Source organism: Ammodytes marinus (assembly GCF_949987685.1).
Source record: "Ammodytes marinus genome assembly, chromosome: 10".
NCBI lineage: Eukaryota > Metazoa > Chordata > Actinopteri > Uranoscopiformes > Ammodytidae > Ammodytes > Ammodytes marinus.
The window spans coordinates 22,047,234-22,074,793 of record NC_137214.1 but is presented as its reverse complement, the minus strand read 5'-3'; the positions used below and the strand labels follow the sequence as shown (position 1 = coordinate 22,074,793).

The 27,560-nt window shown below is 39.7% G+C and overlaps 2 protein-coding genes across 2 annotated transcripts in view; both read left to right on the top strand.

The window, feature by feature from the left end:
* Positions 1–228: 228 nt before the first annotated feature.
* Positions 229–22,053, top strand: tapt1a (transmembrane anterior posterior transformation 1a; the record flags this gene model as incomplete). The annotated part of the gene is made up of 14 exons (XM_080035938.1): positions 229–418; positions 1,843–1,973; positions 3,408–3,526; positions 8,224–8,386; positions 8,929–9,064; positions 9,608–9,705; positions 9,885–9,954; positions 10,665–10,745; positions 11,893–12,002; positions 12,166–12,225; positions 12,349–12,417; positions 12,521–12,597; positions 13,995–14,164; positions 18,902–22,053. 14 exons carry the CDS (start codon positions 229–231, stop codon positions 19,207–19,209), a joined length of 1,782 nt encoding a protein of 593 aa, XP_079892064.1. The 3' UTR covers positions 19,210–22,053.
* A 2,875-nt stretch (positions 22,054–24,928) lies between these two features.
* prom1a (prominin 1a) overlaps positions 24,929–27,560 on the top strand; it is a gene marked incomplete at its 5' end in the record, with an annotated part of 86,689 nt that continues 84,057 nt past the window's right edge. The window contains one exon of the mRNA XM_080035883.1: positions 24,929–25,157. Within this exon, the coding sequence (XP_079892009.1) occupies positions 24,929–25,157 (229 nt within the window). The remainder of the gene's footprint in view (positions 25,158–27,560) is intronic.

Sequence of the window (27,560 nt, the reverse complement as noted above, 5' to 3'; positions counted from 1 at the left end):
CCAATAATTTAGTTTTTTTGCAAAAATATTTAATTTGGAAATGCACAATATGTATTGGTGCTATCTTTGCTGAGATATAAGGAAACACACTTAGAACTCATAAATAAATAATTGTAAGTCAAAATGTTAACTCGGTAGGCCTAGGCTACTCTGTTGACACTTCGTTCTACCATGGACTTCACTCAATGTGATGACGTTGCACAGGGCGACGCGGCTGCCAAAGTAAAGATGGCGGACTTGTCGGGGACCGAGCTGTCAGAGGAGAAAGAAACAGAAATTGAGTTAAGGAAGAGACAGAAACGGCCGTGGGATGATTTGCACAAGTCCGGTAAAATCGGTATCACCCCGGAGCTGCCAGAAACGTTGGGGTTTTATGATATAAGTGCTGTCAGGAGGGAGCAACTGGAGCAGACAGCAGGTAAACGTCGGGTCCACTGAGGTTACTAACGTTACAGTTCATACACGTTAGACGGTTTTTCATGTGTTATTTCACTGTCCTGACTATGTACGTTAACATTAGTACTATAGTGTTTTCCTAAATATAAAAGGGGATTCTTTATAAGTTGGAAATGCTTCTGGAGTAAGTGAGCTGGTGTACAGTGAAGGCTGAGTGAGGTGGAGAGCTGCGTGTTTATCGTTACAATCAGCGCTAGCTTGATTAACGAGCTAACGCCAGCTAAAGCTATACATACAAATATCGCTGTGTCCGAAGTAGTTCTTCGTCTCCTTTCCTACAGTGTATGCTGTGTGCCTTAGTTGCATGTCTAAAGTTAGTTTACATGGCTGCATAAACCACGCCCGCGCCCATAGCTGCTTAAAGTTACAGTTTGGTGAGCAGTGAACATTGAAAACACGAGCCATCTGTTATCAAATATCACAACCACACGATGTAACCCGTGGCATTATGTATGTCAGCTATAGTGCCACTGCAAACATTTTTAACATGCTTTATCTTGAATCGTGCTTCTGTATCTTGTAAAGAAACAAACACAGTTGAGTCGCCGCTGTGTTGTATAGTTATGATGGCTGAAGTTTAGGGGTGAAAGACAGATAGAGAAAATGAATTGACACTGACAACATATTTTTCATAATCAATTGTTGCAGTAATTTGTGATTCTGTAATGAGTCACAGATGTGGTTAAAGCACCAGTTAGCATAATTTGCGTGAACCTCATTTGACCCTGCACGTTGCGACCTTATCTAGAAAAGTAAAGGGTACAACTGAGGCTAGGTAAGCGCTACTGAACACATATTTGATCATATAAAATACATATAATATAGAAGCTGTAGCTTATATAAAAAAAGCAAACTTGCACACGTGAGGAAATGTCCAATCTAGATAAAATATATTACAAGGCTTAAGCCCCATCTTTATTTGTATTTCATGAAGCATGACATGTTTGACAGGTTCTCAGCTGGCATGTTAAAGGAGTTTCTAAAACCATCAAATCATTCAGTCACTATTTTTTAACTTTGTCACCAATCTTTTACAAGGCAACTGACTACCACATAATGATATGAGTTATACATAATCCCATTAACAGGTACATTATTATTCAACTGATTTACAAATATTATACCTCTTTAAAACAAAATTGTCTAAAATCTTTCTTTTCAGCTTCTTAAATGTGAATATTCACGATGCATGGAATCAAGCAGTGAGCTAAGAATACTATTAAACCCCCAGTTTTCACTATTCAGAGAAGTTTCCTTCTCTTTCACATTTTGCCGTGTGACAATCAAAGGGTCGGTGGTCTCATTGTGTTGAAAAAGCAAAGCTGTGGTTGTAGTTGTTGCAGACAATGGCTTTGTAGTAACACTGCTGCTCTGATGTTGTTCCAGATCCGTCGTTGACGCGCTTCATTACCACAGAGCTCACCAGAGGCTACTTCCTGGAGCACAATGAGGCAAAGTACACCGAGCGCAGGGAGAGAGTTTACACATGCATGCGTATTCCCAAGGAACTGGAGAAGGTACGGTAACTGTATAGTACATATCCTCAGCTGACCCCCTTCTCTTCACCTAACTCCATCTGCTCTCATTCCCACACAGAAGGTCTTCTTGTCCAATTACAGCTCACACTTCATAACGGTTCATACTTAACCTTATAATCCCCTTACATGTTCTGCACTAATAATGAAATGATGAACTTATTGGCAAATTGATCAACTCCAAGCTTTATAGTCAATCGTTTTGGCCATTTATCAAGTACAAAATACCAAAGATTTGATAGTTAACACATTTGCTAAGAGTCACTGACACAGTATATTTTTGTAGTTTTCTCATGAGCCACCAGGTGGCAGTGTTGAGAGACATAATGTTGGTTTATGTGATTTGGGGCTGCCTCTTTCTAAGAATGTAATGTCACATTTCACATTGATACCTGGTATCATTACCTATACATCCTTGTCTTAGAATATGCTGATATTAAACCTATTAAAATTAATGAATACTTTATTCCGGACTCAAAGTTCCATATAAAAGACAATACAAATACAAGTCAACACAGATTAAAATACATACAAGCATCGATTCCAATGTTTCCACAGCCCAGAGGAGTACCTTGTATCACTCTGTTTAGTGTCAGTGAGTGCAATTATTACTTTGTTTTTTGACTCTAGGAGTCGACACATAAATGTATACATTAAATTCCTCAACACAGCATGAAAGGTGGGGACATTACTTGTCACAAACAAGGAGCTAGCACTAGTCCACCTTACCCAAGTTATTTAATTAAAGTAATGCATTAAAATCACACAATAAAGCCATTTTAGTTATCCTTTTGGTTTAGGTTGTAAAGGTCTTTATTAATTGTTTACGTAGTTGACCGGACCCTCTCTCCACATAAATGCGTATTGCAGTGAGCCTAGTCTAATGTATCTCTTACCCCCTTGGCTTTCCCTTGGGGTCAAGAAAGGAATGTGTGTAAATATACCTCAGTGCCTTTACTGACACCCGACAAGGCCCCCCCCCCAAAACAAGTCACAGAATCTCCCATTGAGACACAAACCCTCCCACCAGATTCTCCCAGACCGTACCTCAGTGCCTTTGCATGTTGTAGGAGTAAGGGGACTTCAGCTGTCTTAAAATGTACTTCTTCTTAAACATTTTAAAATGACAAGGCAATGGCTGCTTCTGCTCGTATATGGGAAGCTGAGAAGGTATGTGTCTGCTGCTTAAGTAGGTTTAGGCCCAGTCTTTTTTCGATTTGTTTATGTGGTGGTGATCAGTGCCCACCTGGCTTTTTAGAGGTGGAAATAATTTTGGTTGTGTGTAGACTGTTTTGTAGGCCTTCAGCAGAGGCTGCATAACTTTCTAAATCTTATACAATTTAGTTTGACCTTTTTAATGCATATCATTCACATTGAATGTCGCTGTTTGACTCTTTGGCTGTGTGACTTTTCCAGCTGATGATCTTTGGTATCTTCTTGTGTGCGGACGCATTCCTGTACGTCTTCACCCTGCTGCCCCTCAGAGTGCTGCTGGCCGTGCTGCGCCTCCTCACCCTGCCATGCTGTGGCTTCAGGTGACAGCCTCAACACAAACACTCTCCCCACACATACAAAACAAACCCTTATAGTTGACATAACTATAACCTGCGCATACCAGATAATAATAGTAGTAGAAAAATTTATTTTCGGTCCATGACCTCAAAGACATAGCACTACATGGTCAATAATTTTCGTTTAAAAGTAACAATGGCCGAAAAGGGTGTCGGAAGAAGCCGTGGCTTATTATGCCTACTCTTTACATATTGTAATATTATAAATATATTATGTATCACAAAAAAAACACACTGAAACAATAGCCTGAATTTATAAAATAGAAAAACAGAAATAAACAGCAGTCAGCTAAACAAAGCAATTCCATCAAATAAAATAAAAGTTCTATTGATTATTGAGTATAGTTTGATTAAAGTTATACATTATATACTTTCTATACATTTTTATTCTATATTACATAGTGAACAGTATTACCAAGTAAATATATGCATAATGTTACTCCAGACTCCCTCTAGATATTTAAATAGAACACAATGACATACAGTATGGATTTACACAGTTATAGTTTGATTCTAGTTAAGTTATTATAATGACTTACACAGTTGTAGTTTGATTGATAACACAGCAGCACATGAGGCTCGGGTATAAACACACATATTATGTTCATACATTAAAGCTGGGGTACATGATTTCTGATTGGTCAAAGGTAACTTGAGCGGTACACTTTGACCAATCAGAGTGAGGCTCCGATTCTCCGTTCTTATTGGCTGTTGGGTGTTGTTGGTGTAGAGCATGTCAGGGAGGGACCATAGAGGAAGGACCAAAGAGAACAAGTGGAGCGGTTGAGGTATTTGGATTCAAATCTCTATCCCAACTGCCAATTTTCTCCCCAAATCATATACCCCAGCTTTAATACATTCAGATGTGTGGGCTGCATACCCACAGCTAGGTGTTGAAAATATAGATACTGTAAGATTTTTTTTTTTTAAATCCAATGTGTGAAATACCATTGTTAGCTGTTATGTTGAATTAGGAGCGTACATGTGTGCAATATAACCACACAAAAAATTGTTTCATGCAGTGCAAGCAGTTTGTTCCTGCTTTGTGTGGTTACAACTTTCTAACACTTTCAACATGTTGCAGCAAGTCATCATACTGCTGATCCAATGCAGTAATATTTGAGCAATTGTATGTATATCTCCTATAAACATAACTATTACTGTAACAACTAGTTTTAAGCCTAGCTGCTGTGCACTCTTCCACTTGGACCAAACATATGCCATCAATATATCCTGTTAAAGGTTTCTCTACATCACTTAGTGAGCATCAGCTGCTAAGGTTTATCTATTTAATGGTTACTGCTGCCTTTCTGTCAACATGAAGACTGTTCAGACTTTACTATATTGGTCTGGAAAATAATTTGATTGTTATACAGGGTCTTAATAAATGTGGTGTTTGTTATAAAAGTTCTGTAAAATGCAATACTCAATGTAGCTTTTAGCCAATTATCAATTCCCATATTGTGATACACTGTGTTGTGAAGACTCATTCACCGTTTTCTTTTTAGATACTGTAAGTGTATCAACAGCTTTTTCACCTTGAACAAGTATGTAATATGCATATTGAAAAGCAGTGCAGCAAACACACTGCTAACAGGCTGCTGATGGACACCCCCCTTTCCTCATGCCCACCTCACCCTCTGTCTGACTCTCTCCTTGCCTTCCTCCCCCTGCAGGGCACGCACATGCCCCTACTGCAGAAGAAGCAGGTAACAAGGCCACATTAATGTTAACACTGTCCTGATTGATATCAGGCCTCCACATCCATTCACCACTCTCCCTTTTTCATCTCCATTGTGTTTGTTGATATACAGCTCGGCCCCTCACGTCACCTTCCATTCTCCAAGGCCGAACAGCCGTGTTGCTGGTTCCTCACAAATCTGGGTTTTTTGTTGTGGTTTTGTTTTTTTTTATCCAGAGAAGGTTTGCTGAGAGTGCATGCTCAGTCTCATCACCATGTCGCTTGTCAGCCGGTGATACAGCTGCACATGCTTCAACTGGAAGGCTGCAGTGCCTACTGAACAGCTCCTCTGGAACAGTTTGGGGCTCATGTGTCTTGTTTAAAGACATATATCCTTCCCTGCATATAAACCCCCAGCTGCTCTACAGAAGCAAAACAGCTTCTTTTTTGGGGGCAACGATTTGCTAGTCTAACAAGGTTTTGTAGCAGAAATCAAGCTTTCTCTTCTTTTCCTGGTGCAGTGTCTGAGCGTCCACTGTCAGGATAATGCAGTATGAATGGCACATAGTGATGGCTACTTGGAATGCAGCACTTAGCTGACTGCACTACATAATACCTAGTATTCATGCGTGTTATGCAGATAATGCTTGTAGAATGTGACAATGAAGACAGCTTTGCGCAGGCTACACCACCAGCGTTGCCCCCGGAGAGATGTGTGTGTCGCACATGTTGCAGATGGAAATACATTTGCGCCTTAATTAACCATGTGAATACCAAAGCTACTGTTTACTAATATAGATTTGCAAGAAACCAACACAAATGTTGTTAATTGCTTAAAGGTTTTTAATGTATCAAGCCTGAAAGGTCAAATATTCACTGGCCTCAACATCTCAAATTTGAGGATTCACTACATTTCTGCTTTCTATCACGTTAGATAAACTAGCTGTAGGTTGTGGACTGCTGGTCGAAACAGAAGACATCACCTTGGCTTCTAACTTATTTGAAATGCGTTCTATCTCTGATAGACAGAGAAATACTCAGTTAATATATTCAGATTCAGTGTTAACTTAATAATATGAATTGTAAGTTGCAGCCCTAGTATACTTGCTCTAGTATATTTTATTTATTTTTTACAGTAGTTTTCGTCGTATGAGTACAGCAGCAATCCCATTTTATAAATATTTTTCATTCTATGTTGCAATCTTTACATGAGATCCCAATTAATTTATTGTAAACTATTCAACATTAATCAGTGATGGTAACTAACACAATTCAGAAATGGATCATCTGTAGGAGCTCCTTCGCAATATTGGATAGTAGCCCATATTAGCAGAGTGTTATCTGAATATCGCCCTTTGTCATACATGTATAACTATGAGAGAAAACGATAGGGGTGGGAGATTTGTATGAAAGTTCACCTCAGCTTTCTACACCTTTCCTCCCACCACTCCTTCCATCTGAAGCCTGATTGATTTTTCTCTCCCATGTGTTTAAAACAGTGTGAAGGGCAAAGAGTAGCCCTGTTATTGTGACGTAAGATTAATCAGCAGCCACTACAGTTTATCAAGGTAATGATGTCTGTTTAAGTAGTTTATCGTTGTCATGCTGTGTATTGTGCACTAGTGATTCCTTCTGTGTGTAAGTAGTACCTTTTTAGGAGTGAGTTATTTAGAGCAGCAATACTGTAGTCGTTGGGGAAATATGGTACAATAAGCAATCAGCAGTAAAACGCACAGTTTGATTTGGCTGTATCAGGCTTTATCAGTCATCTGCATGTACGTAAGTATCCATCTTTAATGATAGTGAATACTGAAGTTGAGACTGATGGTTAATAAGAAGCCTCTGTGATGAGTAGATGTAGTAGTTATGGGTGTTAGTAGATGTATAGACCAGCCACCAGCTGACATTTGAAATACACAGGATGTTTCAGAACTAAGCTCTCTCTCTTGCTCTTTGCGGTTATCCCTGTCACAGTAAATACCCTATAACCGCTCCTATGGATTTGTCAGCCTTCCTCTTAACATGCTCCAAAGCTGCCACCGCCAACCATTTCTATTAACAGTTAAAGCTGCACATGTTTGAAACACCCTTTAAGAGACAAACGTTTCTCTTCCTAGTATGAGACGGCTAGGTCTGAGTGTTTTCTTCCATTTTAAACATTTCTGTCCAAAACGCTGCGCTCATTTTGTCAACAAAATAGAAATGCTTATCTAAAGATATATGTTCAGACACATGAACTACTGTGCTCTGTTTGGGAGATAAGAACCACACAGATATCATCTTATAGAGCAAAATCACAGAACAAAAGCACACACGCATATTAAAAAAGAGATACATCTTATGAATGAAAGAACTTGTATTTATTAGACATTAACTTTAGTATTTCTTATTTTTATTTTTTTTACGTTATTACCCTTTGTTGCCCTTTCCTTTATGGGCGATATCCCATCTTGACCAGAAATGAATGATTGTATACCTTGTCCCTGAAAGTTATGAATTCATAACCAGCAGTGGTCTGTAATGTCCGTCATTTTGGGATGTATTCATTTCAAACAGGGACACTGCATATTGATGAACATTTACATGTAAATATGCAAGATTATTGCCAGTGGCTAATTTCCTTAGTTTTGTACTGTAATGAATAAGACTTTGGCTCCCATATCTCTGCATAGCCTACTGGTAGATCTCAGTATCAAATATGAAAGGTCTGGAGAAAATGCTAAACCTGGTGCGTTCATCCAGTCATACTTCAACGTAGTAAATTGTGTGTTTGTCAACATACACGTACGTTATATCTGGTTGCAAACACATTTAATTGTTCACTCATGCGATATAATAACCGATAGAGCAGTGTGCATGTGAAGCATACATAGAATTATACTGCTTTATCCCAGCATGGAAGTATGTGTTCAAATAAGCGAGAATGAAATGGTTGGTTTCATGTAAATGTGTGTGTGTGTGTGTGTGTGTGTGTGGTCAGCGGTTCTAGACTGTTGCAGCCAGCGCAGGCGTGTGACGTGCTGAAGGGCCTGATCCTGGTGATTTGCTTCTCTATGATGCATTACGTGGATTACTCCATGATGTACCACCTGATCAGAGGACAGTCTGTCATCAAACTCTACCTCATCTATAACATGTTGGAGGTAACTCACATTTTACACCCTCACCTCTGACTTCTTCTAGTCAATTGTATATGTGTATATTCTTATACATGGGGGGCTCCAGCAGATCTCAAACCTTCAAGTGCATTCATTTTTTCACAATTGTGTGCATGTCTGTACTCTGTTCATCCAATTTTGTGCATTCAGTGTAAGTAGTTTGAAACTCTTAATACAAGGTTCAGATGCAATACATGGCAGACTGCATGTGTGATGTACAGTAGCTGGAGTATAATTAAATTTAACATGGTGGGATTTTTGTTGTTATGAATACTGATTTAGCTTAGTTGACAGCCAGTAGATCATTGCTTGAGATGTAAATGAAAAGTGTAGTCTTATCTCAAAAAGAGAACAAAACAAGTTACCATGATTTAAATTGGATGCTGAAAACTAAGCGACTGCAAAAACACACTGCCAAAAAACATCATAACAAGATGCATTAATGTAAAAGTGAACAAAAATCCTGGTTGAAATCAATGTATGATTAATGTATTAAATTATAGTCTTGTCCATCATTCCTCTGTAAGGTGGCTGATCGCCTCTTCTCCTCCTTTGGCCAAGACATCCTGGATGCTCTGTACTGGACAGCCACAGAACCCAGAGAACGCAAAAGAGATAGCATAGGAGTCATTCCTCACTTCATCATGGCCGTCCTTTATGTCTGTATCCTTCTTGTATAAATCCACAGCCCAACAATTGATGTCTTAAGTCTTGTACTATCAAGGTTTGTATGTGTTGCACTAAGTTGTATTTTCTCTGTGTCTAATTTTATAGTGAAACCTTTAAAAGATGACATAGCCTCATCAAATATCTTATCTGCCATATCCATTCCATATCTAACATTCCTCTTTCTTTGTAAGATTTGTGAGCTCTGTTTGACCCCTGGAAAATATTAAAGAAGCCTACAAGTGCTGTATGACTTGGCTCATGGACACTTCAATTAAATGTGTTTAGATTTTTCACAAGATAAATACTAAAATTCAAAAATGTTTTGTTTTTGTCAATCATGGTTTAATGCAATATAGTGTATTTTTGTTATATTGTTTTGATATATTTTACAGTCATGCGTTCCATGTATTATTGTTTTTTTTTTTTATTAGAAATTAATTGAATGGTCATAATATTCATATTTTATAATGTACTGTCAGTGGTAAGTCAGTGCTGAAATGCTTTTTAAATCAGTTTTTTTCCTGAGCTGTTGGTCAGTCCTCCATGCCATCCTCATCATGGTCCAAGCCTCCACCCTCAATGTCGCCTTCAACTCGCACAACAAGTCCCTGCTCACCATCATGATGTCCAACAATGTAGGTGCACACACACACACACACACGCACGCACGCACACGCACGCACACGTTTTACTGGAATTATTTGTTTGCCGATGTATCCCACTTAAATGGACTGAAATGTGTTAGTTTTTGTTGTATTTTCTGCATCATGAATGCTGCTGACTGTCTTTCTTTCTTCTTTTCTCTCAAACAAAGTTTGTGGAGATCAAAGGAAGTGTGTTCAAAAAATTTGAGAAGAACAACTTATTCCAAATGTCCAACAGTGGTAAGATATTCAATGTCCTATCAGAAACCACACATTTAATACATGATTCAACGTATTAAAGAGAGCCGAAAGAGAAAATTATTTAATTAATTTAGATTAATTACAGAAATTCCTTTTATGAATCTGTCCACTTTGCTTTGTCAGTCTGACTACATAGACATACAACACTTGCTTGAGGCAGTGTGCTTTTATCTGTCACTCCTATTGTGTGCTTATGACAGCACAAGACAATAAGCCTTGATCAGCAGCCACTTTCCTCCCACTGTTCACTCACACATTGTTCACTTACATCTTGGAAGAGTTCCTGTGTATAGGGCTAAGAAGGGTCCTAACTAGCATGGTATTATCAGCAGCACAGATGATGGCACACTGGACATTTACAGCTTTACAGTCTTTAAATTAAAATGGATGTATATATGTTTATAGCATGCAACAGTGGGGTTACACTTACAGCCACTCCAACTGTGATTTGCTGCTATAGAACATTAATTTTCTCACATCACCTCTGTGCAGTAGCTGACATATCTGACTCATTTAAAACCTTCTTTCACACCTTATATATACAGTACAGTATGTATTAAGTACAAGGATGTCAAATGTCTTTGAAATCAACATTAATGCAGGTGCGCCTTTCATGGCTGATGCTTTTTAACCAGGTTGTTCCAGAGTGGAGAGATTGTAATGGCAAATGTGTATATTTGATTCTGCAGATATCAAGGAGCGCTTCACCAGCTACGTTCTCCTACTCATTGTTTGTCTCAGGAATATGGAGCAGTTTGCGTGGAACCCAGGTAATAATCCGTTTACCCTCAAACTGCTCGATTTAAAAAAAATATATATATATTCAAGTAAATGTATACAGACGGCGTGATGCTCCAGGATTGTTCACCAGAGTTTCAATAGCTGAAATTTGGAAAAAAATCTACAAATGGCCATTGCAACAATTCTGATAATATTTAGAAACCTTTCCTGTTTTTTAGGTTTCAGTTCACTTACTGCAAAACCTTGGGCATCTTTCTCTCCCACAAACCTTAGTTAATGCAACAGAGTATGGGAGGTGACCCTCTGTCAGTTCCTCCTACCAGTCTTTAAGCCAGACACAAAGTAAATGACAGATGTGGCCTGTCAGCTGAAATCATAACGGCTACTTGCCAAAGCAGAATACAAATCACAACTTCACCCCAGTAATGAACTTATCTTCCACTGTGCATTAGTGGTGCCTGCACTTCTTCCAAAGAGGTTTTGCTCATTAAGTATTTAAGAAATGTACACAAGTATTGAAACGTGTAGTGAAATACTTATTTTAATCTCAGGATTAAAAACCAGTGGATCATAGATTGTGTATATCCTGTAGTAATTTGCTGATAAAGAAATGTATGAACACAGCATTTGCAAATGCAGAATTAATCCAGAATTAGTTTAGTAATTAATAAATGATAAGGATAGATGATAGCCATAAACACGCTTTTGATTCAGCCTAGTAAAGCCTTTTTTAGTCACAGTTTGTTGTTGAATGAGTATACAATGTTTTTAAATATGTATAACAATTGTAGTGATGAACTGACAAAGATGAATCACCCAACCATGCAGGTCCCCTCAGCTCTATGAAACCTAATAAATACTTATGTTGGTTTGTGTGCTGGGTGTATAAAGAAGATTGTGAACACATTACAACCTTATTAACTTATGTTTCAATATGTCAGTGTTTTTTTCTGCCGGTTACACTGCCCCATAATGAGCAGAAATCCATTAATACAGCTTTGAATATGTCTTTCTCTAACTTGCTCATATCAGCTAAATTTACAGATTGTAGCTTAAATTGAACGTGTATTACAATGGCAAATACAAGTCATTTGGTAATACCTGATATGTTATGGACAGAATGTTCACAATATCCAGAAAATGAACAGCTTTTCTTGTTCCATGATTTTCCCTCAGACCACCTGTGGCTGCTTCTCCCTGATGTCCTCATGGTTGTCCTCTCTGAAGTTGCTGTTGACATCATCAAACATGCTTTCATCACCAAATTCAACGACATCACCGCAGATGTAAGGACCGGACCTGATATTAATTTGTTTCTAAAATAGTCATATTCATCAGTTAACGACTAGCCACACACATATTACATGTACTATACCACTGTTTGAGATCCATTGCCTTTTTCTAAATATGTTTGCTTATACCGCATTGTTTGCCTGGTCTCTTTCCCAGGTGTACAGTGAATACAGAGCCAGTTTGGCCTTCGATCTGGTCAGCAGTCGACAGAAGAATGTAAGCATCTGTCTGTCTTTTTTCGTATGACCGTCATTATTCTTACACAAACAGCATTGAGCCTACGCAGCTAATCAATACGGTTTTGTGAAGTGTACTCTGTGCTTGTCTGTCACTGTGTAGGCTTGTACTGACTACAGTGACTCAGTGGCTCGAAGGATGGGCTTCATTCCTCTTCCTTTGGCTGTTCTGGTAAAAGAGGCTGCCTGTTATTTTTTATTTATTTTCATTAGATTTTTTAAATTTATTATAATTTACATTTTAAATGTACAATAATTCTGCTTTTTACAAACAGCTTATCCGAGTGGTTATGACTTCAGTGAAGGTGCAGGGAGCTCTTTCATACACGTGTGTGTTCCTCTTTTATCTCGGGTAAGTCTATTAAAGTTATGCTGTTGCTTTAAGATCACTTATGTTTTAACATGATTTTATTGTCGATGGCCCAGTCTAGCATCCAACATTAAAGGGGCTTTTTATCTTATATTGCTGCTCTGAACATAGCATTTTAATTTTATACATGCTGCATCTATTTTAATCTGACTGTAGCTCAAGAGGAGGTATTAACGCTGAAAATTATTTTGGTTAATCGTTCGTGCACAGTAGTATCTCCAAATCTATAACTCCTAATTTTTTATCTGATATTTGACTAAATGAACACTGAATGTAAGTCATCTATATTAGTGAACTGTCCGTACTGTGTGTGGGCGGAATAAAAAAATCCTGTGTTAATACACAGCCTGCACTCTGTAAACAGGTATGTTGCTAGCTCCCACGCCCCCTTATTTACAGAGCCTTAAGTGTTTACATTTTGTTTTATTATAGAATATCAAATATTCACACAAACAGACTCTCTAATGTGTTGTATACAGACATGCTCTCAGCATCTCTTAAATGCAGACTGAAACATGCAGGCGCTGTCATAGTCACACACTCACATTCAGAGATGCACACAGTTACATAAGCATTTACTCTGTGCCCTCACACTCTCCCTGTGCTGTGCAGCCGATTGCCTGGCTCATTCTTATTTGCCAGATCCCGTTGGGCTCGTACCATTGAAGAGTTTCCCTCAGGGTGAAGAATACAATGTTGTCATCTCTAGTGCCATCACTGGCCTCCCCCCATCCCCCCGGTTTAAAAATAGCTCTAGTTTGAACAGACCGTTGTGCTTAGGCAAGGATTCAGCCACACAGAGTCTCTCAGTCCGAAATCGCCATGTCAGAGCAAGCAATGGTCCACAGACCCAAATGTGTCTGCCTCTCTCTCATCAGTGTCAGAGGCTGGGCCTTTAAGCAAAGCCCAGAAACACACAGTAGGATGCTTCACATCAACACGCTGGTGTCAGTGCTGGGATGTGAACAGTGGCGATCCAAACCAGATGCTAGAGGAGATTCATTATATATGTGGCCCAGCTCAAGACAGCTGTGATAACGCTGCTAAAGTCAGCAAGAAAGATTGGAATTTTATGACTAAAATAATAATACTTAATACTTTTTTTCAGATATTCTTCAAAGTATAACACATTCTTCAGTTTATCTTTGTGCTGCATCCTTCAATCTTTCTTTGACGAAAAAGATCAAATTACATAACAAGTTTTCAAATATAAGTGTGTAGCCCTCAGTGCTTGGAATGCTTTGTCCTGTTGTTATTTTATTTATTTATTTATTCAGCCAGCAAAGTTAGTGTCACTGTCAACAGTAGAGGACTCGTTCTTGAACACTCCCTCCAGTCAAAAATGCACCTCTCTAAACAGCAGCCTTCTCCCTCTTTAGGCTGGTTTCACTTAAAGTGTTGAACAGTATTGTCCTGCTCGGGAAGTCTTGTGTTTACGTCAAGAGGGCCAAGATGGAGGACAAACTATTCGAGAAGCCCTCCGCCACTCCATCCTCCTCTGGGAAAAGCTCCAGTAAAGCTGAGCAGGCCACATGTCCCACAGCTTCAGGTAAACCCCCAGTCCTGATACTCATGTTAACATCATCACTGTCATTTCTGTGTGTGTTGATTCACAGATTTGTTTTTCATAAACATACAAACGACGATGTGACAGTGTGAGAGGGCGTTGCTCGTAGCGGCCCCAATAAAAAGCTATTTTCAGTGAAAAAGATCTAAAAACATATTGAACGCTACAGGCTAAGCACCAAATAGCAGGCATACAGACAACATTGGCTCCTAACATCTAATGCTGGTATTTAAGCTACATTTCAGGCCTGTATATAAAAAACACATGGATTTACCATGGGATTCTGTTAATAACTCATTCTTGATTCCAGTCAGTATACAGTATATACATTTTTAATTACACAAAAGCTTTTTATCCCAGAACATTGGCTTGAAAATATTTGACGGACTTTTCAAAGATATGAAAAGTGTGCAGACCTGAAAGAGCTTTCTTGTGGTTCTGAGGAAAAGATATCTAGAAAATAAGACATCCTGGGATTTATTGTTACTCATCATTAACAATGTGTATGTTGCTCTCTGCTTCCTACTTAGTCATTGATCTTTGCTGTCTCTCTGCACTTTGACATTCTCTATCATTTTCTTTAAAAACATATGATGCAACAGAGCACTGCTGCTTATATCTCACAGCATGGAAAATATTCATTTGCAGACTATATTAATTATGTTAGTTAATGTTTCAGACTGTTGCATTTGTTTAATGTCCAGCACAGTTTCTAAAAGGCACAACACAAGACTTACCAAGCTCGCCCCACTTTAGAGAATACTTATATTATGTTTATATTAACTTGTAGGCATTTAGCTGACACACCAGACAGATTTGTCAGCAGGTAGGAGCAGTGTCCAGCTTCAGGCAGCTGATTGATTCATCCAGTGTTTGGTGATGCAGAAATCCAACCTGATACCTCTTAGTTGTGTCTACCTGAATAGCTATAACTTGTGAAATTTTAGGTTTGAGTCCAAAACATTTACAGGTTAAAACAAATCAACGTTCCCGATATCATTTTGTGGGACATTTTTTTTAGATTCCAAGAGACTGATCACCAAAGCAACCATGTGTGTTTTCCAAATGGTTGACCAAATACTTATTCTTTACATTGTGGTTGAAGTACAGATTAAGATTATGAAGTATTTTGTGTTTGGCTGCCGTTTTTCCCCCCATCAAATGTCAGAAAATAATGATTCTAATCGCATTTTGCCATTTTAAATAAGGAAAACACATCAATTCTTAAACTAGCAAACTTTCAACATTCTTAGAATAATTTTTTTCTTCTTGTTTTGAATTGATCAGTAATGGGAAATTAAATAAGGGTGACGTAGCAGGTATGACCTTCTGAAGTTTTTACCTTTGGTCGTAGCACTTTCATCAGGCCTATGGGTTTAATAAGTCTGGACTAAAACATGGAAACTGTTAGCAGCACTCAAGACTGTTATTTTCAAGCAATTTAATATTAACCATGGAAGTCAGTTTTTAGTAAGGGTAGTCTTGTTGTGCTGAATAGCATTGTTAGCCTAGCAGCCTGGTACAAAGATCCAGCTCTTCAGTGATAGAAATGTAGGCCTGTTGTGGTGCTATGGTAGCCTGGCTCCGCCCCGCCTACCTACTTCCGCTCAATTTTCATTTCACTTCAGTAGTCAGTCTGGGGCTGAAGTGTAGTCATGGGTTCCTGCTCAGGCAGATTTCTGCCGGTCCAATCAGCGAACAGAGCGAGTGGCTGAGAACGATGACGTTGAGGTCGCGCTCCAGTTTCAGTTGAATGCTGCGTTCCTTTATACTCGGAAATCGGAGTTCTCCGACTTGGTAGTTCTGAGTTCCGACCTGTCTGTGTTCCAGTGCATCTGCTCACGAAAGTATGGACGCCTACAACCTTTCTCATCCAAATAACTAAACGTTAGGCTCTAGCAAGTTACCGTTGCCAGGTACCGGTAGATCCATAGACTACAATATAGTGAAGTCGGAAATTTCCTATTTCCCTGTACAACTGAAACGCACCGTCAGAAGCTGGCTCATGACATACATCTGACCAAACGTGATGTGATAGGTTGGCTAATCCAGAGTGGCACTGGGCAGATCCAATAGTTTTAAACTTCAACAGACACCCGCCTCCAAGTGAGTGAACGTTTGCCAATTACAGCACTTCCAGACCTTCTGTTCAAATGAAATGAAGTACGATGGTCTGGTTGGACCAGGCTAGTGCTATGGAAGTGGTGTCTTGGAAATCATCCTATATGACATCCGAAAAAAATAAACAACCTAACAAACCACTAATTTCAACATTTAAATTTTAAAACATGAATTTTCTCATTAACATTCATCTTAAGGCCCAGTATCTAAGACACACACAGACAATCAGACGCACAGATTTGGGGGTGGCAGTATATCACTGTCATCCACAGCCAAATCCCTGCAGAACGTTTCTCCTGTGTGCCAAAGACTTGCTTTCTGCACTGAGCCGGGAGCTTTAAAATGACAAAGATCCTGATGGTACATCATGTCTTATCACACATAGAAGCCTTTACCAGCACTTATGTTTCAAACCTATCTGGTTTCTCAAAAAAGCAGCAGGTTCAAGATTGAATGTGCCACACTCAAACATGTAGAGTATAAGTAACAACTTAGAGTCTCCTTCCACTTCCCACATGTTTAGCTTCTGGGATATGAACCAGCGACCTTACATCCAATGATCTCTTTTCTAACATTAAAAACACTTTCATCTGCCTGGAGCTTCACCTGCTGCTCCAATAGATTCACTGAACAATGTTCATCTCCATCCTTGTCTTTACAGTCATCTGGATTCACGTTACACTGGACAGGACATCTGCATGCTTTTGTCCTGAGGGCAGAAGTGGTTAATGAGCGGTTTTCGCATCAGCCATTATCGACCCAATATGGTTCTTAACTTTAATCAGAGCACACTTATCTTAGAGAAGAACTGGAGAACTCTGTTCACGCAGTGTGACTCAAATACAATTTCTGAACTAAAATCTTCATTTCATATCCAAAAACGATCAGAGTTTACACACAAATATTATCTATTGAGAATTGCAATCTGCTTTGATATAGAAATGCTCCCTCGCTATGATGCTTTTCCGCTTGTGGATACAGTTCTGTGATCTTGTTTCCCCTGTGCGTACGGTTTTCATGTGCGCAAGTTAAAACTAATTCAAACCAAAACCAATGAGCTGAAGGATGCTGACATGACTCCGCTGATAGCTCTCTGTGGGGTCATCACTGCGAGAGACATCTTTCATATTACCCATACTGTGGGAACATTCTTGATATGAAATATTGAGTATAGCTTTGAATTCCACTTTTTTTTTTTTTTATTCCAAAGATTTAATCAGGAAAGTGATTGATATTTGCCCTGGTTTGTTTATAGATTATCAACAGGCTAATACACTATGGTTTACAAGTACAACTGAATTATTCAGGCAATAATGATGGGTAAGAGGACATTTATTATTCAGTTGGTGTACAATGTCGGTTTTCGTCGCCTCTAGCATTTTTTATTTATTTTTTTAATGCCCAATTCCAACACACTATTATGCCCTGTGGGTTGCAGTAGTTCTGTATAGCAACGTGTGGGTTCAGCTTTGTCTACAGTAAGAATTAGAAGTTTGTTGTAGCCAACTAGCCCGGGGTTCGGCAGTTGTCTCAGTGGACGGCCTTGTTAATAACTAATGCTGCTTCGTTCAATTCTCTTCAATATGATGAATTATTCTGTTTGGTGGATTTTTCTTATGCCATACACTGTGTGCTCCAAGTTAACAATCTTTGCAGTCTTTTCTCTTAACATAATACAGAGGAGTTTTTGTAAGAACCAGCAGTACTTTTTCCATGTTCAATCAATGTCGACTTTCTTCTCTGGCTACATTTCATTATTCCAGCCCTGTGCTGCTTTGCGGTCAGGTGGGTGTCGTTTGCTGACATGTGGACTAGGCAGGTTAAATCACTTCCTGTCACTCAAGCCAGAATACCTTAGCCTCTGCTGCTACAGGCTGCTACATGCTGCTCAGAGACAGCGCATCAGCCTCTTCCATAGTGTGTCATTGTCCTCTTCTTTTTCAAAATGATCGAAAATAAATCACTTTTTCCTAACCCTTCTGTGTGCTAGATGGACATTCAGGAGCCCCATTCAATCTGGAAATAAGCATGACTTTAAATAAAGCATCAGTTTAAGGTGGAGTCAGCAATTCTGGAGAACACTTTTTGTCAAAATAAGTTTTTGTCAAAATCAGTATACTGTATATCTCCTCACGATCCGCTACCTGTCCATACTGTGTGTGCTGAAAAAAACCCGGTGTTAATTCACAGCCTAGGCTCTTTAAACTGGTATGTAAACAAATGGTATGTAAACAAAGGGGGCCCACCATAGCTAACAACATGCCCATTTACACAGCCTAGGCTGTGTATTGACACTGGATTTGTTTTCTGTGCACACACAGTACGGACAGGTAGCGGATCCTGAGGGTATATTTGTATTTGTATTTTATTGGGATCTCCATTAGCTGAGGCCATAGCCAAAGCTATTCTTCCTGGAGTTCATTGAATTTGAAAAAGAAAATTTGACAACAAGCATTCTCCAGAATCGCTGCCTACACATTTAAATCGAGTAGTTTGACATTTTGAAATTTCAGTAAAATAAGCTGTGCAAACATACATTTTCAAATTCAACAATTATTTTTTTGTAATGACATTAGCTTTTCCCGCTATTCTTTACAGGGGAATCCAAAGAGGAGCACGTCCCTGCCACACCCTGCAGTCCACCGCCACATTCCTGCACTTCTTCTGTGACCACCCAGCCCACTCCCAGGACTGAGTTGTTTCCTCCCTCACACGCAGAGGCCTCTCCTGCTGCCACCGCTAGCCGTCCTCCCACTACACCACCTGAGCCCGAACAACCTGCACCTGCATTCTCCAAAGAAGAGGAGGCTGAGGCTCCAGGAGACTCTGAACTCAAGCACAGGACTCCCAAGAAAGACCTGCTCGAGGTGGACCGCTTCACAATCTGTGGTAACCGCATCGGCTAAGCAGCAGTGGTCGCTGATGCAGCGATGAACCACTCAGGAAAGACGGGAAAGCAAAAGGACACTGTAGCCTTGCTCTCTTGGCCAACAGCAGCAGCAAGCTGAGTATTTATTAAAGTCAGTGGCAATACAGTAAGTTATTGTGAACATGGACACTCGTTGTCAAGACGATATCCTGCTGTTGTTGAAGCATGAAGTTGAGGAAGTTTGACAAAGAAAAGTTCAGCTGTCTGATTTAAAGCAGGAGACAAAGTGTGACTGTGGCAGCCCAGTCGTCAGGATGAACTTTCAAGTCAGTGTGTGTGTTTATTTGTGTGTGGGGAAGTGTTAGGATGGTTCAGTGTTTGGAGTGAGTGTGAGAGTGAGTGTGTGATACAGCGTATGTGTGAGCGTAAGAGCACACAAGCACTTCCTGTCTGAGTAGCACTGGGACCAGAAGGAGAGACATTTCTCAGTTCTCTCAGCAGCCACAAAATGAACAAACTTCCAAACTCCTACATTAAAGAAAACACCTGAACCATTTGCCTTGCTTCAGGTGTTTCCTTTTTTCTAAACATTTTTTTTTATAATCATACACTGAGGCTAATTAAACAATTCAGCCAAGCAATCTAGATCTGAAAAAAAAACTATGAAGTGGAAAGCTACTTTGATCCTTCAATAAGGAACTTGAAGCTAGTGTTTCCCAACCTAAGGGTCATGACCCCCACGACCAGATACATCTGGTGGGTCACGAGGATGTTGACAAGCCAGAAAAGCAAATAAAAACATCCTTTATCTAATCCTAACTATTTTTCTTGTAAATGACAGCTGCTTTCTAAATTCAGGTCTCTTAAACACAAATAAAACAAGTAAACAAAACAAATTACGTTTTGTATAAAAACGGGTCACAAACTAGAATCAGGAACACACTGTTGAAGAGGGGTCACAAATAGGCTATTGTTCATTTAAGGGGTCACAAGCCAAAAAAAGGTTGGGAAACACATCTCTAAGCAGTCACACTCATCATACAAGAGTCAATGCATTGCTTGCTACATTAACAGTTCAGTTCACAACTTAGCAGGACTACACAAGTTGGAATATTTAGAGAAGAATTGTTTTACTTTAGACCACCGTTTGATGAATTTGTGACTGTAACTTTAAAGAGTGACTTTTAATAATATTCTGGAGTAGATCCTTTTGTTTACACAGCCAACAGATAGCGCCCACACTGCGCCTTCAGCATCTAAAGCACCCAGTCAATGCACATAAACAATAGCTGCCCACACTAAAGCTGCTGCTTCTAACAGCTGCTCACACAGTATATAAACTTAAAACTATGAACATTAAAACTAATCGTTGTTTATAAAATACTTATAAATGCTAAAGATAATCTTTCTCCTTGCTTTGGGTACATTTTTCAAGTCACTTTATTTTTACAATATTTAAGGTAACAAATAATTATCTGAAATTCTTTTTTTAAATAAATGTATTAGAATTATTTTTTTTATAATCTCTAAGATGCAGAGAATCATTAGAACTTGTAAATCATTACTAACGAGGTTCATAACTTCTATCCAAGGATTAATATGACATTTTGCATCCTTCACAAAGTAACCAGGGTCATTTTACTAAATCAATGGTATTTCATTTCTCGTTCATCTTTGGTCTGGAGAATGTTTGCACTGATGGACCGTATTGTCTTAAATACGACGGGACACGTTTCTCATACGACCCTAAAGAAATGTTCTGATGTTTACATCTTAGAAGATAGAAGCAATATTTCCACAACAAAATGCCTTTTATGCATGTGTGTTTTACAGTTTGTTTACTGACCTTGTAAAAAAAGTTCACTTTGATTTCAACTTTTCTTTTATTGCAATGAAATAATCCATAAATATAACATAATAGACCAGTTATATCACCAAGCTTCTATTGTGAACCATCTACGTAAGCAATATAAGAGATTATATAAGCATTTTATTCAATTCAATGTCAGGCCATAACGTTAAGCATGCCAAATATTTAATTTGTCAATACTCAATGCCCTTTTGTTATCTGATCCAAATGAGTTCAATGAAAAATCGTTTTTTATGTAGCATGTCATAGTTCCTGCCATCACTTCCATAGAGCTATTCTACAGCAACAGTTTTGTGCTCCAAACTGAGTAGATTTATCAAGTCAAACTAAATGCTGGTACATTTTTAAATAGTCTACAATAGAAATGACTTCTCTTTGAGTTCATTAACCCCTTTCTGCTGCGCTTTAAATTTATTTTGGAATTTTAAAAGGTACTTGTACACCCTTATATTAAACAGTCTAACATATGATACTCATATATTTAGATTTGCTTTGAATTTTTTTGAATTTGAAAAATAAATCAATTTAAATCTAAATTTAACACATATCAGCATTTATTTGGTTCTGCTTTGGAGAAGGTTGTTTATAATATTGATTACCATTGTAATAAGGAAGATTTTTGAAGTTCTATTTTTGGAGCTGCTAACTGTGACAGGATATTTTCTTTTGCACATGAAATCTGACACTTCTCAGTTCTTCATGTGGTTTTGTCAAATGTGTCGTCTCCACTGGCCTGAGCTCAGTCTTGTTTTTTGTCCGGCTCAGAGTGTGAGTGTCTCTGCTGTCGACTGGATCAGCCTGACTGGTCCCAGTCCCCCTGTGGAGATCCTACTGAACCACAACTGGGCTCAACCACGCTAATGGAGACGAGGCAGAGGTTTTCTTATGCAAGCTTTGATGTTCCCCAGTACACTGCCTGCTTTGTTCCATTGGTTTGGTCCCTTATTTAATTCCTACCTCGATATTGTATGAAAATGCCGCCTTTTGGATTAATAAAAGTTTGTTTCTTAAGTGTGTTGTTTTAATTTAACGAAATGCAGTGCAATTATTGTCCAAACCATACTTATTGAAGATATGTGTTCTTGTGTTTGCTTGTTTAGAAGCTGAATTTCCTTGGAAACAGGTTCATTTCAGCCTCAGAACTCCGTAAAGGTTAAAGGTGCTACGAGGAGCACTTACTAGTTAATGATGCAAATATCTAAAACAGCAACTCGATGTATAAAAAAAGACATGGTCAAGATGTACAGTTTTGGACCAAACGTGTGATTGGTAGGCCACATTCTCTTCATTTTTGAAGATATATGGTCAGATGTTGGATCCATCCTGCCATTTGTCAATAGTTCAGGCTAATGGTGGGGTGTAACAGCAGTGAGATTTTTTTTTATTAGCACACATTAGTTCCCTTGTTTTTGTGTTAAGGGTGTAATGTGTGCAAAGAAAAGAAAATATGAGCATAGTTTAAATGCCAGACTATTGTTGTTGACCATGTGCATCCCTGTAATGGCCACAGTCTACACTGTATTCCAACAGGTCAACCCTGCATGTCACAAAGCACACCTCATCTCAAGCTGGTTCCACCAACATTACATGGGGTTCAGGTCACTCCCATAGCCTTCACTGTGGTAAGAAGCTCGGAAACAGCTGGTAAGTGAACCTTGATTTGGGACTCTTTTGTAAAACTATATGAATCTCTATAATTTCTGTGTTTGGAAGCACATCAAATAAAACACAGGATTACAGCTCATGACACTGACGACAGGAAAACAGAAAGGAGCTGTTTTGTTGTTGTTTATTTCTCATCCCTGCCAGTAAGCTGAGGTTTTTACCAGCAAGGACCTCACCTGACCGGAGGCCGAGCCAGCCAATAACTGGTCAGGTAGAGTAAATCTGCAGCCGACATCCTTAGAGAGCTAATCTCATTATACTGCTGAAGGCTGGGCGAACAGGGAGCTGCCACAAGACAGGACGTCAGGACAGTACTAGTTAGAAAGAGTCCAGTAGTATGTCAGGTAGAATTTGAGGATGATATGATGGTAAGCCTATATAGGGCTTAGAAAGATCTCATTTCAAACGATGCGGCAAAAAGACGACTTTAAATAAATGACGCGGATGAGAATAAATTCATCCCTTTAGCCCTGATGCAAAGAAAGTGTGTAAGACTTTTTAAAACAATATGAGCTGGGATCACTGGCTATTTAACTGGTTTTGCATTTTTACTTTTTACATTTATTAAACTTTGTTTGTTTGTTGACACAACTATGTCCTGACTACCTGCTGCTTTGGTACAACCTTCACAGGAAGTCTTCATCCAATCTCATTACCTCCACTTCCTAAAAGTCCCATCGGCCCATCTGCTCGTCTAATGAGTGTGTGATCAGTGAAGAAAGGTGCTCAGTATCGGCGATCAAAGGTTTCCAAACAGGAGGCCCCCTTGTCTCCAGAAGCCCCATGTGCTCCGGAGAGAGGACAAGGATGGTATTGTGCAGAGAGCTCCACCTGATGACTGCTCCACCAATCACATCCCCTCCTCTGGGCTGCACCTGAGGTATCCTCTGTCCGCCCTCTGGCCCGACAGGGAGGTCAAAGGTCAGCCGGACAGAGAGCACCTGCAGGCAGGACAGATGGAAAGTTACAGTAATGCACATTAAGAACTGCATGGTTAAAAAGTAGTAGAGAGTAGGAGTAAAGAGTATGTGTACAGGGTTATACTTCGACTCAAATACAACCTGGACTTTAACCATTACTTGCGAGCAGCATTGTCAATTATCAAATTGACAATGTATACTTATAATGTGAAATTATAACAAAATATAATACAAAAATGTCACAAGCCAGTACAAAAATTCTACTGACTTTCTTTGTCGAAACTGAAATGTGGCAAGGTCATACATTAACCAAATAATAAAAATAAAAATAAACATTTGGTAATAAATTTTCAATGAAAACAATAAAAACAAGCAAATATTTTGACCGATGACCTAACAATTAATAATACTGGAGAGTGAATAGCCCTAAGAAACTGAACATGTCCTAAATAAAACAGTCCCACCTGGACTTTTCCCAGGGACAAAATTGCAAGGAATGTCACCTTTTTGCATTTTCTATGGTCTGGTGCTCGCCAATTGTGGTCAAATTAGAGAAGCAATGCAAACAAAATAAAAATCATTAATTCATTATGTCCCAAAATGTTTTATAGTTTGTAGTTTCAGTAGGCCTGTAAACTACACAAACAATGGCAACAACAAAATAAATGAACTACTTGCATCACTAGCAAATATGAATATAGTCGAACTACCAGCAAGCTAGTAGTAGGAGTAAATGTCCGTTACAGTCCACCATTCATGTCCCTCGGAGATTTCTGTCCGATGAACGTGGTTCAACTGACTACAAAGTGGTAATGTTTTTCGCTCGCTGTATAGACCATTAGAGAAATAAAAATCAAGACGTCTTTATCTTCTCTCTAAACTCCACCCTCCCCTCCCCGGCAGGCGCGCTTCCCTGTGGACCACGTGCACTCCTCCCTATGTAGATATGACGGAGGCGCGCTCCCGTGACGCAGCGCCTGTCCGTGCGCACGGATGCTGGAGTAGAAGCGACAGGCGCGCTCATCTCGGTGGAACTGAACGCACCGTGGAGCAGAGACATACAGACGGGGGGAGTAGATCACCCGGTTTGTGTCCGTCAGGAGCCTCACATCGCCGGGGAACGATGCTAACAACAAGGCGCTCCGCGGGCGTCAGGACTTAAAAAGCTGCGGTCCACCCGTTTGGACACTTTTTATACATTCAATCTCGTCCTTCTTTTTTTTTGATAAGGAAGATAACAAGCATCCAGCATACATCGCTCTTTAGATAGGGTATTTAACCCCAGTGTGTCCGGTCGCACGATGTGGAAGACCGGGATCGTCCTGCTGCTCTGGGTGCTCCTGGCGTCCGGAGAACTCCAGCAGGAGACGGAGCCGCGGAGACTCCCACCCCCGGGAAAGTTGGATTTCGGTTATGTGCCTGCGGGAGTTTACGAGACACTGGCCCACTACGAACCTGGACCGATAGGGATCCTGTTCCAAATGGTGCACGCTTTTCTGTGTGCGGTGCAACCCAACGCTTTTCCACATGGTAAGAAGCACCCTCACCCAGTTTCACAGATAAATGAAATCCCCATGGGGACACAGGCAGTGACCCACTGCGTAAACACACTGGGATTTCTAAGACTATATTAACTTGCAATTAACCGAATCTGCCTCTGAAATCGGAGTGGATCTGGTTTGGACATCATATTTGACCAGTTGGTGTCTGGAATATCACAAACATCATCAACTGTATTCTATTTAAATCTACGTTCCAAAATGGGTGCATATCCAGTTGGCACTTTTCACTGCGCAAACACTCTTCATGCTAAGAAAGATTTTTAAATTATATATCCCATGAATGATTGTGAATGAACAGTGCCCATTTTAACTAATGGTATCCGACTTGTGCCCACTCGCGGATGTGTAGCCCCATTTGTGCGTCAAGACCCTCCGTGCCGCGCGCGTTTGGATTTTACGCGCAGAGCTGACAGCGCACTTTGAGATGGTGTCTGCCCGCGGCGCACTTTGTGTTGGGAAAATGACAATTAATGAGCCCCATGCTGACAGTATCACGTGCACATTGGCCGGATTACGCACAGTTTTTGCCTTGGTGGATTAGTAAGTGACTGAGTGAGTGTTGGTTGGAGCAGACAGACAGAGAGCGTTAGCACTCGTAGCTCTACATGTAATACAATTAGGGCTGCCCGCTTACAGGTGTGTATGTTTAATTGGGTCGTAGCTCCTCTAAAAGATTCGACTCCCTGCCCCGTGCGTCACAGCCTGAATCCATACTCCATCGGAACATTTTGCAGATAAGCAGCTCCCTCAGTCACCTTGTTAATTGGGTAATCCCATAAGCCCCAGCGCCATATGTTGGTGGCCTTTTAGATTCCAGTTTGTCACCAACACTCGAGGGCCTAACTCTATGGAGCAGAATACTGCTCAGTGAAGTTGTTGTTTGTTCATGGGTGGATCCTCCAAACGACAGAATATGGAGGATTGAAACCATGTGGAATGTGTTGGTTCATACACAATAGTTCAGTTGTGTTGTCATTTCTTTGATTAGAAAGCCCCAAGGAATCATTAAGGGGTTCATCAGAATCTATGACGTAAGCAAAGGCTATGTGCTTATTAATAGCGGCAGTGCATACATGGACATTTAGCACCATACATCCAGTTATCTCTCAGGTTTATTTAGATGAATACAGGCTGGTTAACAGCAGACCTTTGGGACTTACAGAGCGTGTCACTTCATGGACATGTTAGGGAACCCCTGTCACTGTGCGGTTTGTTGGAAAACATAACTTGGCGTTATATATTCTGTATGCATGTTTATTTTGTTGTGTTTGTTGTCCATCTGTCTATTGTCTGTCGGCGTGCGGCCCATACATGTACTGTGGAGTGGAAAAGAATTTCCCCTAGGGGACAATAAAGTCTAAAGTCTAAATAAAAATGAATCAAGGCAAGTGAAGAAAATAATTGGTTAGTAGTTTCCAGTTTGTGGCTGGAGGTTGTGCAGATGTTGGTTGACAGTGGGTGCCTCTTTACTGCTGCCTGTGGTACCCCAAAGCATAGGCCTTCTTTACGCTGACATTTAAAGAAGTAAATTGTTGAATCCTCAAGGGAAAAAATGCAAAAATTGTCCCTCTTAACAAGCGCTGTTCATCTTGTTTTCAGTTTTCAAATCACTTGTTCTTCAAAGGGACAGTTTACCCAGAAATACATATGAAAATTTGGACTCACACACAGCAACATGCTTGATCAGTGACACAAATACACAGATGTCACTTGGGACAAATGAATGTGGGTGATTCAATTTTTAATTGTTTTTAGTCTCTAAAATGTCTGAAAATATTCAAAAGTGCATGAAAAATTCCTAGAGTTGCAAATTTCTCTCTACTGGTTATAATAAAGGCTTGAAGTGAATTATGTACAACTAAGAAACTTCTGTGCCTAAATGTAACCAATGCAAACAAAAAAGTAGTGCTATGGACAAAATCATAAAAGCTACAAAATAATGACAACTGAACAAACTCCATATTCTGATATGTAATCATGATCATGTAATATTTTAGGAAGCTTTATGTGTGGACCTCAACCTATTTATACAGTGCTGTGAAATTAAGCACCATCAGTGTATCACATCGAAGCTATGGACACACGCACGCACACACCATTTTAATATAGTCAGTATTGGCCTGACATGTTGGACTAAACTAGAACAGGCCGCGTAAAATGAGCACAGGGGCAAATGCAGTGACATTTTACAGTGTCAAACGTCTTCTTGATCTCATGAATGTGTGATGCAGTTGACTAACTAGTTCACTCTCCATATCAAACGGCTGGCTGGCTGGCTGGCTCAAAGGACACATGTAACACATGTCTATCACTGACAACCATATTTATTTTGACTGCTTTCTGCCGCAGTGTGGAAGCCTCACCTCGCACT